Source organism: Trachemys scripta, chromosome 5 (genome assembly GCF_013100865.1).
Source record: "Trachemys scripta elegans isolate TJP31775 chromosome 5, CAS_Tse_1.0, whole genome shotgun sequence".
NCBI lineage: Eukaryota > Metazoa > Chordata > Testudines > Emydidae > Trachemys > Trachemys scripta.
In genome coordinates, this window is record NC_048302.1 from 105,587,415 (window position 1) to 105,599,089 (window position 11,675).

General features: G+C 41.7%; 2 protein-coding genes across 8 annotated transcripts in view; one reads left to right on the forward strand and one right to left on the reverse strand.

Moving 5' to 3' along the window:
• The window catches only part of CCDC149 (coiled-coil domain containing 149), a 61,601-nt gene extending 58,321 nt beyond the window's left edge, over positions 1–3,280 (forward strand). For 4 of the 6 annotated variants that reach the window (XM_034771206.1, XM_034771204.1, XM_034771205.1 and 1 more), the window contains one exon: positions 1,854–3,280. In XM_034771206.1, the coding sequence (XP_034627097.1) occupies positions 1,854–2,566 (713 nt within the window). In that variant the 3' untranslated portion in view covers positions 2,567–3,280. The remainder of the gene's footprint in view (positions 1–1,853) is intronic. The other 2 variants (XM_034771207.1, XM_034771208.1) reach the window with 1 other exon arrangement.
• Positions 3,281–7,106: 3,826 nt separating this feature from the next.
• Positions 7,107–8,686, reverse strand: SOD3 (superoxide dismutase 3). 2 transcript variants are annotated; one of them, XM_034771210.1, is made up of 2 exons: positions 8,534–8,686; positions 7,107–8,052 (listed from the first exon to the last, which is right to left on the reverse strand). In XM_034771210.1, the coding sequence occupies exon 2, from the start codon at positions 8,034–8,036 to the stop codon at positions 7,299–7,301; it is 738 nt and encodes a 245-aa protein (XP_034627101.1). In that variant the 5' UTR covers positions 8,037–8,052; positions 8,534–8,686; the 3' UTR covers positions 7,107–7,298. The 2 variants fall into 2 exon arrangements, with proteins under 2 accessions (XP_034627101.1, XP_034627102.1); XM_034771211.1 differs by having other exon boundaries at positions 7,107–8,069; positions 8,534–8,678.
• Positions 8,687–11,675: the final 2,989 nt, after the last annotated feature.

Genomic DNA, 11,675 nt, shown 5'->3' on the forward strand with positions numbered 1-11,675 from the left:
GCACAGTGCTAGAGGTCAGGTTTTAGCAGCTCAAAGGAATTTTGCAACATAGCTGTATGCCATAGGAAAGCAACACATTGTACCTGTGTAAAGCTGGCTCCCTCCTGTTCTCCTCCCCTCCCCCCTTTACAGTGCATGGTAGGAAAGCAGACTATGGAACAAGCTTAGCACTCTCCTGCATTAGACCTGATCTACAGATGAAAGGCTTCCTGATTGTGCCTGGCAAATTGAAATAAACCCCTGCTGTTGAGCAATTGATTCTTCTTTTATATTCATGCATGCATTTTGTTAAAATCCTTTCCCAATCACAGGCTCTAAGATCTTTCCTTAAAAGTCCAGCTCAGCTCTGTTTTATACCAAGAGCAGGCTAATATTTTAATGAAAACACGACTTTTCTTTAGTTTTTCTTGGTGGACAGGGAATAGATTTTGAGACTTGCCTATCAGCATTTGGATAAGCTATTAATGGCTATAAAATTTTTGGCATGCCCAGATCTTATTCAGTCAGCCATGAAGCATTGTAAATGCTTTGATATTAATTCCTCAAATTAAATAGATCATGGCTTCATTTTGACTTTATTATCCATGTTATCAGATGATTGACAGCAATTGATCACTTTTAGTCTTGATCAGCTGATTTTTACTGTGCTAAAAATAGAAAATTAAATCATATTACCACTCCTTCATTGAATATATATGTAACTTACAAATATTAATTATAATTTTAAATAATCATTGGTTCTAATTAAATCTTTACTCTCTGAAAGTGTTTAGTTGATACCGTTATATTGACTTTGCCTTGTTATTTGTCATTGTGTGCAGGGCTGATAGGGCTGCCTAGTATTAAGGTTGCGCAACACTTCCCATTATAAGACCCTGCATTCACTTGCATGTAACCTTGCTGAACTCCAGCCATTCAGGTTGAAATTTTCCATGCTGGGTGTCTGTCTCAGACGAAATTGTTTTTTAGGGTTTTTTTTTGTTGTTGTTTTTGTTTTTGTTTGTTAAATTTCAGCCAAAACAGTTTAGCTGTTCCTGAGAACAAAGATCACCACTCGTCTATTGCAAGCAAACACTTGCAAAACACATCCCCCTCTAGTAGTCCACAGTGAGGATGACAATCTACCACTGCTGTCAGTTACTCTGTTAGCTCAAGTAACAGAGGCCTCTGTGCTGCAACCTAGTTTGGCCCCCTTGTGCAGATGCACTATGATGCTGTCTTTAATTGCATAATCCGTTCTTTCTGAATTGTTTTTGTATAGTTATATTCAGTGTTTGGATTTTGTTGTAATGATACATTTAAAATGTTAAAAAAATATATTTTTTTTCTGCCCCTGCCTTGTCTTAGGCTGCTATCAAAGCATGTTATTCAGGTAAAATGTTGTAGGGTTAATTATATAACTTCATTATTGGAGAAAGGCTTATGGAAAGAGAAATGGATCTTAACGCCTGAAAGTGGCATTGTCTTGGCCTATTACTGATCTCTTGTGGCTGGAAATTCTACAACCCTGGGCCTTACGCAGAAAAAGATCTTCCTTGAAAGTTTTGTCCTAGGCTCCATCAGCTATAATGTCCTTCTTTATCACAGCTGTCAGTTATGTAAGAGAGGCTATCTCTGAAATAACTAGACCCTATCCAGTAAGAACTTCCCACTGTTCTGATTGGTTCTGTTCTTTGAAGTGAGTCCAGAATGGGATAGTTGAATTTGTGCTCTGATCAATCTTTTACCATGGTGGTGGGGCACTGGTATTTCGCTAGCTAGATCATCTTCTGCATGGCTTTCTTGGTCAATGCCCCATGCATATAAATTTATATAACGTACACTAGTATGACGCTGTCCCATTTCTCTCTTAGCAAAACAGAATGGAAAACAAGATGAAATTTATGCTGTTTCAACAGAGTTGACAGTTCCAGAGGAAGCTGCTACGGTCTACGACAATTCCCAAGCGAACATAAATAACAGTAACCAAACGAAGCCTTTTCATCCCTCATTACCCAAGTTTCCTTCTGAGGAGGAAGAAATAAACAGTCTTGGAAGTAAAATAATTAAATTGACAGAAGAACAGGCAGCTGCAGAACTGGAAGGGAGCAGAACAGAAAGTCTACCAGAGGGCCGGAGTACAATGGACCAATCAGAACTTAGCAGCTCATCCAAGGAAGAGTCCCCCTTATCCAGCCCTGACCCATTTGACCCTGTGGAGCCATCAAATTCCAAGAATGAGCATGCAGCTGAAAATTGGGTCCTGAAAGACCGTGAGGAAATCTCAGAGAATGAATGTGAAAATGTAAGTAAGAGAGAGGGTGGAAATGGCAACACACTGGACGCTGAAGACACAGAAGGATGTGGAGAACTAACTGTTTCAACCTCTGACTTAAGCAACATCTCCAGTAATCCCCCTGAACCTGAGTGTGACAAATCATCTGATCCTTCTGAATGCTCCGAATATTTGGATAACAGCATGGCTTGTGGTATGAAATCCAAGATCTCAAGCTTCTCCCTTTCATCCTCTTACAGTGGAAGCTGTACTGCCATGAGTACGGATAGTCACCGAATTAATCTGCCATAGAATTGGGTTTTTTACATGGGTCTGTCAGCATTTGTCCATTAAAAAGATGTTTTTCTATTAACATTGACTGTGCTTAACCAAAATAATGTAAATATATAAAATGGATAGAACTTGAAAATGATGGGGGCCAGGGTTAATGATGGCTCTGGTGTTTACAGTGATTGAAGTTTCTAGAGAGACTGACATAATTGAGAAAAAATGGGGCCAGGAGACTCACCATTATCCTTTATCATGTCAAGTCCTAGCTGGGTCTCCATAGCATGTATGCTCTTGTCCAATGCACAATGCTTACTGGTGTGTATTTTAGGAGTTTCAAATGGCTATTTTCAGCAGATGAAAATTTGAAATGATAAACTAAAAGAATGTAAAGGTAACAGGCTTTTGTTTATTTTTCCAAACTTGTGTTCTCTCTGTGCATACTTGCTGTGAGTGCATATTTAGAATAGCAGCATTTGATTCCTACTGAAAAGCAAAATGGTTTTGAAAAGTAGCCCCTGCACATGCAGTTTCCATCTCTTAAACCTTCATATCTCCTCTACATTCCTCTCAAGTTTTCCTTCCTCCACTCGCCCCAAGGAAACACAGGGGCTTAGGCCACAAAGTATTAAGGCCCCATTCCAGCTGAAGCTCTTAAAGCTGCTCTAGTACAGGGAAAGTTCCCCGTGGAAGTAAAAAAATCATCCTAGGGGGCGTAGCAGAGCTGCCCGGGGGGTTGGGGGGGAAGGGGGAGAGAGAACTTGTGTATATAGGCCAGCTTCCTATTGTGTGCTGCTAGTGCCAAGTCATGGGACTATGTTCCTACCCCTTGGGCTGGAGTCACCTGTGTGGCCCCTAGTGGGAGACTAAGTGGATCTAGGCCTATCTCCACTTTTATTAGGTATAAAACAAAAATGTGACTCTGGAGTGCAGATAACTCTTCCTTTCCTCCCCCAGCTTACCAGTCTTTTGGATAGTGGTGGGGTTATTCTTTGGGCCCCAGTCGCCCTTTTAAAATTCTTCCCACGCTGATACGTAGTCAGCAAGAAAAACCTTCTGGTGTTAGAGTGGAGGGCGTGCAGAGCAAGTCCCCAGCTCTCTAGTGATGGAGTTGTGCCACTCTGCCCCCCGGGAAGGCAGCGGCAAGGGAATAGTTAATGTTGGAGTTCACAGCTGTTAGAGCTGGGGAGGCACTTCCTCTCCTCTTTTTAGAATAGGGAACAGTCTCTGCAGCTGTGGAGCTTCTGTGGGCTAGCAGCTGTGGAGGCAATTTTTCTGCTGGCTTGGGACCTAATTGTCTGTAAATGTTCATTTCTCACTCCTAGAACTTGAAACCAATCAGAGAGAATTAAACCAAATTTAATAAACTACTAATAAAAAGGAGAATCCCTCCCAGATTGAGCCTTTGTTTGACAAATATCTGCCAGCTGCAGATTTTTACAGCCCACTTGTCAGCTACTGAAAAACAGGGTTTGTATTAGCAGCACTGACAAACTTGTCTCTATATGGATCTGAACTAGCAGGTGCTGCCATAATCAAAGGTGTTTTGATTCCATTAACAGTTTGTGCTTGGCAGAAGAAAGAATATATGTAATGGTTACATCTGAATATAATGAATGATGGGAGGCTGAAAAATGTGACCTGCCTCTTGTTTTTGTGCATTCCCCTAAGAGGGGCATGCATGTAACCCTTTCTCTGCTGTCTGCTCTTTCGTTGCTGTGTGCAGGCAATAAAGGAATACTTGTATCACTCCTCTAAAATGCTTCCTTTCTACTTCAAGGGACTGTGGCATTGCATCACACTGGTATCAATAACATCCCCCTTTGAACCAGTTTGTTCCAAATTCAAATGCCTTGGGGGCATGCTATGCTGAAAAGTTTAAGCTTTCTTCCCTGGCCCCAGATATATTTATGTTCCTCAAAACCCAAAGACCAAGAGGGACTGTTGCTATTAATGGAAAAATAATGGATTACATTATTGACTCAGTTATTTATGACAGCACTGGCAAGCATGAAGAAAAATAGACATGCACTGAAATAATTGAAGAGATTTTTACAGGGTTTTGTAATATTTAAAATATTACCCTCCATGTAATGTTTATTCCAAGGTGTGTGTTCCTTTCCATCTTTCATCACAGCCTGAGGCGTTCCAAAGCTAAATGCTAGTGAAGTTCTGAATAAAAATGCAGCCAGAATTGAGGCTGGCTTTGATTTTTTTTTTTTTTTTTTTTTAATCCCTAAATGTCAGTGTTTGTATATACAGCTTAACTCTGAAATGTTGAAGGTATGTGTGTGCTTGATTCTCCTCTCCCCTACATTGGCGTAGAGGCCTGAGGCAAAGCTCATTGAAGTCAATGGGAGGCTTTTTCTTGTCTACTATTATAGGCTTTGGATCAGTCATTAAATTAGGAGTACCCCACTGAAATCATTATGGTAATGGTGTAAAGTCAGAGCAGACTCAGGCTGACAAGTATCTTTAGCACATAAAACTGTCCTGTTTCTGTCCTGATACGGCTGGCAGGCTGCTCTTTGAAAAACCTCCTGTAAATTAGATCCTTCTATGGATTAATCTCTCCCTGTTCCTCCCCACCTAAATTCCTCTTCTGTATCCTTGCAACCACTTGCTGGCACAGACTCTGGCTAGGAGGCTCCCTGCAGACCTCACTTCAGTACCACATCATTGCCCTGTCTACAGGGAGTCCAGTGCAATGCAGTTTGTGCCCTTTTCCACACAGGGGACTCTGCATCCTCCCAGCTGTGCTCTTAGCCTTCATCCTTGGGACTTGAGCCTTTACAGGCTGAGACATGAAGCTTCAATACTGCACCAAACCACTCTTAAAGTAAGATTTGTTTGCTGCAATAAAATTACAATTGACTCTGAATGTTGGGGGGGGGGGTATTTTCCTTTTACTGGTGCTGCTGTTACACTAGTATAACTGTTGTCTTTACTGAAATTACTTCTGATTTACACCAGCTGGGAGAAGAATCAGGCCTTCTCTGTTGAGACCTACATGCTGTCTCTGTAGGACTTTAAACCATGTTCTGACAGGCATACCCAACCATAAACTTTATCACTAATGTGGGAGGGCAGGAGACAGAGTGGCAGCTTCAAATGCAACATTTCAAAAACTGATTTTTAAGAATGCTGTTTCATAATCAGACCAGATGACTTCCCTTATTCTATACCATTTTGAAAGACAATGAACTTGTACTGGAGCCCAGCAGCAAATACATGTCTTAACGGGGAGAAATGGAAAAAAGAAGACACAAGACCCTTAAAATTAAACCTATTTCAGAAAAAGTGTTCACTGAATCTTTAAAATGTAAGTTTGTGAAAATGACAGATTAAGAATCATCTTTTAAAGCACTGCTTCCTTTCTAAGTGAGACTATTTTTATGCATAGGGTAACTTGTATAATAAAGAAATTAGAATTTCTTTAATCCACATGAGCTCAGGAATGTATTTTAGAATCTTAACTGAGATTAATTTTTAAAAGATTGGGATTTTTTTTACCAGTTGCTGTTTTATAGTTTTATTTAAAGAAAGATATAGCTTTTATTTATTTGCAAGCCTTTCCTTTGTTGCAATCTACAGACACCATGCAACATAACAACTATATATAAATATATATATATATATTTTGGCTCCTGGAATAAAGACAAATTTCCAGATTTGTTGTCTTTTATCTTCTCCCTTATTAATATGGGAGGGACGTTAATTATACCTTAGTGTTTTATCAGTGGGTCATATATTAAATTGTGGTCATACATTACTTTTTATAAAACAAGGAATGTAAAGATTTTATTCAATAACTTTCTTCAGTTTGTATAAAACAATCTAAATTGAAAGTCTTTTTTACTGTCACTTATTCCTTGCAATCTGAACAGACTAATTTGCTATATTTGTGTGGGTATGGAAGATCACACTATGTACACTTGCCTTCAAAATACATTAATTTAAAAAATATCTACAGTATCTATATTGTGTGAACAGCATTACACAATTTTACCTGATGTGTTATCTAGTAGTAAGCTCCCCAAAATTTCCAGGCTACTTACTATTTAAAAAAAAAAAAAAGCCAGAACAGTTCTTGTAAATCTACTTTCAAATGTAAACAATGTGACTCGGTTATGGCGTATGGATAACTCAAACCAGTTAAGCTCATACATGTTGGAGAATAAAACCTCCAAATATAAGTAGAATAGTATAATGGATCAGAAGTTAAAAATAGAAATAATGTCTATACTCTCCCTGAATCTGAGGCGAAGGCTATTATCTAGCTCTAGCAGGCTACCACACAAAGCTGTTGAAGTTATAGAAATCTTTATACTTTTCAGATATGTAGAAAAACACTGCAGAGCATCTTAGCCAAAAGCAGTTTTTCATTAATTTGTCTTTTTCTTTGTACCTAAGCTTGTGATCGTTTAAGAGATCCATTAGAATGGACAAGCTTTTTCTAGATTTCATAAACTAAATATTTTGCTGGTCTTACCATGTTACACTAAACTTTTGAGCTGAATAAATGGGAGTTTTAAGTTTTAAAAAAAAAAACTACATTGCAAAGTTGAGTTGATGCTGTTTTTTTATTAATCTGCTTACGGCAGGGAAAAACATCTATAGAGCAATATGCGTTTCTTAGAGAGCCACAAGACAGAGACTCAATGGAAACAGGAAACCTTTCCCATGTGTCTCAGTGATCAATTACATGGACTATATCTATTCTGTGCTGCCTAGGCAATAGATGGCATGTTGGTCTTTAGTTAGGCCTGGTTGTTTTGTGCTCATTTGTGATCCTCTTCTTCCTCCTCTCTGTAATGTCAGGAAACTTTTGCTCCCATAAGTTCTTGTTGCATGTCCCAATGACACAGCAAGCTAGACGTCTGCCAGCATTTCCATTCTCCAAACTGGCTTTATTGTTACCCTTGCCCATATCATCTTCCTGCTCATGGATCACAATGGATCTCCCCATGATGGAGTAGGGGCCAAACAGAGTGGCGAGCAGATTTGGCTTGTATTTTCTAATTTTGCCTTCTTTAGAGTAGAAGTTGCCAAAATCCCCTGGATGGCGAGGGTGGTTCACGTTGAAAGGGTTATAGTGCCCCCCAGTAGAGTCACAGCTGTTGCTGAGGTCTCCGAGCTTATGGATGTGAATAGCTCTGCCAGACTGATTGCTGCCTGATGGAAACCCATTCAAGTCAAAAAGAGCCTCTAGTTTTCCATTTGGGTAGGACTGTCTGAACAAGACTTGGCCTGTCACCTGTGGCTTGTCAGCATCTAGATTGGAGCTGGGCTTCACTTCACAAGTGGCATAACCGATCCGGTTAGTCGTCTCATTGATGAACTGTGGGTAGAGTAAATTCTGCCACAGGTCATTCACTTTTTTCTGTATGTCTTGAAGTGGGCTGTCTCCATTGGAATCAGCCTCACCTTCTCCCCTCACAACACCAGATGCAGAGAGGCCCAGGCTGATGACCAGGTAAAGGAACAGAAACATGTTTGCAATTCCCAACCTGCAAAATACAAAAGGCTACAAAGAGGCAATGGAAAAAGTTCCATGATTTTTTTTTTTTATTATTATTCTATGTAGAAGGCAGAGTAACCCATTATGGCGAAAGGAACAGGCACATCATTAGCTTTTAATATTACCAAGCAAAACAAGCTGAGTGTGTCGTGACCACACGGTTCAGCTATTTCTAAATCTCTCTACAATGAATAATCTGACTAACCTAGAATGCTCTCTTCATATGCAGTTTTTAAACATACATAAACTACCACCTATGACTGCAAAAATATCAGCAATCTAGAGTGCAGAGCATATGTGCAATATCTTCCTTCTTGAAGAAATCAAATCTAAACTTTATTCAATTTTTGAATTAGTATTGAGAATTTTTCTCTAAATCAAACCCCACAAGGAAAATCTGCCAGGAGACTTCTTATGGGCTACATGTTTGCAGCCAACTGATTATTAAAAACAATTCCAATGTTGCCTACCTTTTCAAAGATTTTCCAAAAGCTCTTCACCGTGGGTTGTAGTCTCTGTTTTTGCAAATGAGTAGTGATCAGCCCAAATTCCAGACCTCTCTGCAGTTGAGGCTTATGAGAGCTGCGTGTTTATGTAAAAGTTGGGTAACACTAGTTCATGGGAGTGGCCAATAGAACTCTGGGAAGAGAGGAGGAAAAAGTTTAACTAGTAACTTTTTAGAAAGGGTAAACAGTTTGTCTCCTTTTCCAGAGTCCCTACAGCAAACTGGCTCTAAGACCTCCCTGACTTTTTGAAAATTGGTTACCAAGCTTTTAAGTTAATCTTCCCTTTCATGATTTCATATGTGTATTTAAGCATGAGAGTGATGGGGGAGAAGGAGAATTTTATCAGGGTACAGTCATCTTTGTTTAGACAGTTCTTCCACTTAAATCTATCATTTGTCACAGATTTTGCTAGATGCAGCATTTTATTTTATTAGAAATAGTGTTAGCAGCTGCTTTAATATCAGGACACTATTTACATGAACACATACGGAGCTGCTGGGATTACAGAATCTGAAAGGCACAATTGGAGCTTAAAGCAGTGTTCTCAACCAGGGGTCCTGAGGGGTAGGGGGAGGGAATGAGCACAGGTTGCCGGGGTTCTGCCAAACTAAACCAGAGAGCAGGGCCAGTGTTAGACTTGCTTGGGGCCCAGGGCAGAAAGCTGAAGCCTGAGCCCCACCACGTGGGGCTGAAGCCTGAGCAATTTAGCTTTGTGTGGCCTCCTGTTGTGTGTGGCCCTGAGCAATTGCCTTGCTTTTATTTATTTATTTAATAAATGGAGATATCCCATCTCCTAGAACTGGAAGGGACCTTGAAAGGTCATCGAGTCCAGCCCCTTGCCTTCATTAGCAGGACCAAGTACTGATTTTGCCCCAGATCCCCAAGTGGCCCCCTCAAGGATTGAGCTCACAACCCCGGGTTTAGCAGGCCAATGCTCAAACCACTGAGCTCTCCCTCCCCTCAAAACCCCTGGGTCTTGAGAACTTGCTTGCTCCTCCCTAATGCCGGCCCTGGCTCTTAATCTACTGCATATGCAGAAAAACAGTTGTTGTGGCACAGTTGGCGGTTTTATAGCGTGGGGATGGGGGCTCAAAGAAAGGGGGTGCATGTGGCACTGGCAGCTTCTGGAATTGTTAGCACTGTTAGTTAATTCTCATGGAACATTCTCTAGATGCAGCTTACAGTCAGATTTGCGTACTGGAAAACTGATTTTCGTCTGGGGAAGGAGATTGGGGGGAGGGGGGGGAATGGTCCATCAGTTAGGGCTAGGAGATCTGGGTTCAATTCTTTGCTCTGCTGTAGTCTCCCTGCACGATGATGGGCAAGTCATTTCATTTCCCTGTGCCTTCGTTTCCCATCTGTAAATTGGGTGAAAATAAAACTTCTCCGCCTCACAGGAGCGGTGTGAGGATAAATACATTAAAAGTTATGAGGTATGTGGGTAATACAGGGATGGAAGCTACACAGTGGCCTTAAGTAGAAGCTATGATTGGTTTATAATCATATAATAAATGGGGGGAGGGATAGCTCAGTGGTTTGAGCATTGGCCTGCTAAACCCAGGGTTGTGAGTTCAATCCTTGAGGGGGCCACTTAAGGATCTGGGGCAAAATTAGTACTTGGTCCTGCTAGCAAAGGCAGGGGGCTGGACTCAATGACCTTTCAAGGTCCCTTCCAGTTCTAGGAGATGGGATATCTCCATTAATTTATTTATTTATAATCTTAGGTAGGCACAGTACAAGCTCAGGACTGAGAGAGGAATGCCTGAGTTTTGATCCTAGTTCTCACATTTCCTCTTCAATAGCCTTGTCCAAGTCACTTAATCCAACAGTTTCCTATCTGTAACATGTAATTAATATGTAACTACAGCACAGTGATGGAGTGAAACTAACTGAAGATAATTTCTAAGATGTTTTGAAGAGATGAAGTGTTCCAGTGAAAAGTCGAGTTGTTTAAGATAAAAAAAGCCAAAAGGTTGAGGGAAGTCAGTTGTAAAGTTGTAAAATGGGCAATTTCAACTTCTTAGCTATATAAACAGGCTTCAGAGTTACTGATTATCCCATTGCAATGGGGTGCGCCACTCACCGCTTGTCTGGCACCTCCTCCTAGTCACTGTGGGGGTGTCAACCTCAAGAGCTAATCCCCATTCTGTGGTCGCATGCTATCACACTGTCTCTCTCAAGTCTGCAGCGCCTCTCTCGTCCCAGAGACCAGTGTCCTTTTCATGACTCAGCCCTCTGGCTAGGTCACTCAGCATTTCTCCTCTTCCAGGGTACAGTCCTCCAAATTCTCTCACTCCCACAGTGACTCAGGCAGTCTTCCCGTTCACTGTCCCTCTGGTCTAGGCCATGCCCTGGGTGGCTGGTAGGGGAACCCGGGCCTGCCCTCAACTTCAGGGACCCTACATCCAGCAGTTCTGGGCTTTCCTCTCCCAGCCCTCATTGCTCCTTTCCTGGACAGCTTCCTACCTCTCCTGGTTCCCCTCCTCTATCAGGGTGTACCAGCTCCAAACCCTCCTCCCTCTTCGCAGGGATGGTATGTTTACACTGGAAACATAAGTTGACTTGTATTAGGTCAGTTTACAGCCACCAGACTAATTACTGTGGTAGTGCATGTCCACTCTACCCTCTTTTCGGTGGTGCGCATCCTCAGAGGGGCAGTGTGGGGAGCAAACATCTGTGTCTCAGCTCCCTGCCGGGAGCCTGACTGCACCACAGGCTCCAGGGCTCTCAGCGGGCTATCCCCCGTTCTCTCCCTGGCTCCCAGCAGGGAGTGGGGTCCGGCTACCCGGGTGTGGGGGGGCAGCTAGGCTCTAGTTGCCCGATTTTCGTGAAATTGATAAGTCATCCAACAGCCATGTAAGAAACAGTGTCTACGCAGATAATGCATCACTCTAACTATACCGACATAAGTCTTACACCTCTCGTGGAGGTGGAGTTATTATGTCGGTGTAGAAGGGCACTTACATTGGCGGGAGGAAGGCTGTAGTACAGACACTGACATAATTGGGTAGACTTAAGCTGCCTTACTAATCATGTAGTGTAGACCAGCCCGGAGTGACTGCCCTTTCCCAGCAGCAGCCAATGCCACTGTCTGTTGCCAGCTTTC

Bases quoted from the DNA above. Each gene is read 5' to 3' on its own strand.
- SOD3 (XM_034771210.1), bottom strand. From the start codon at position 8,036: ATGTTTCTGTTCCTTTACCTGGTCATCAGCCTGGGCCTCTCTGCATCT.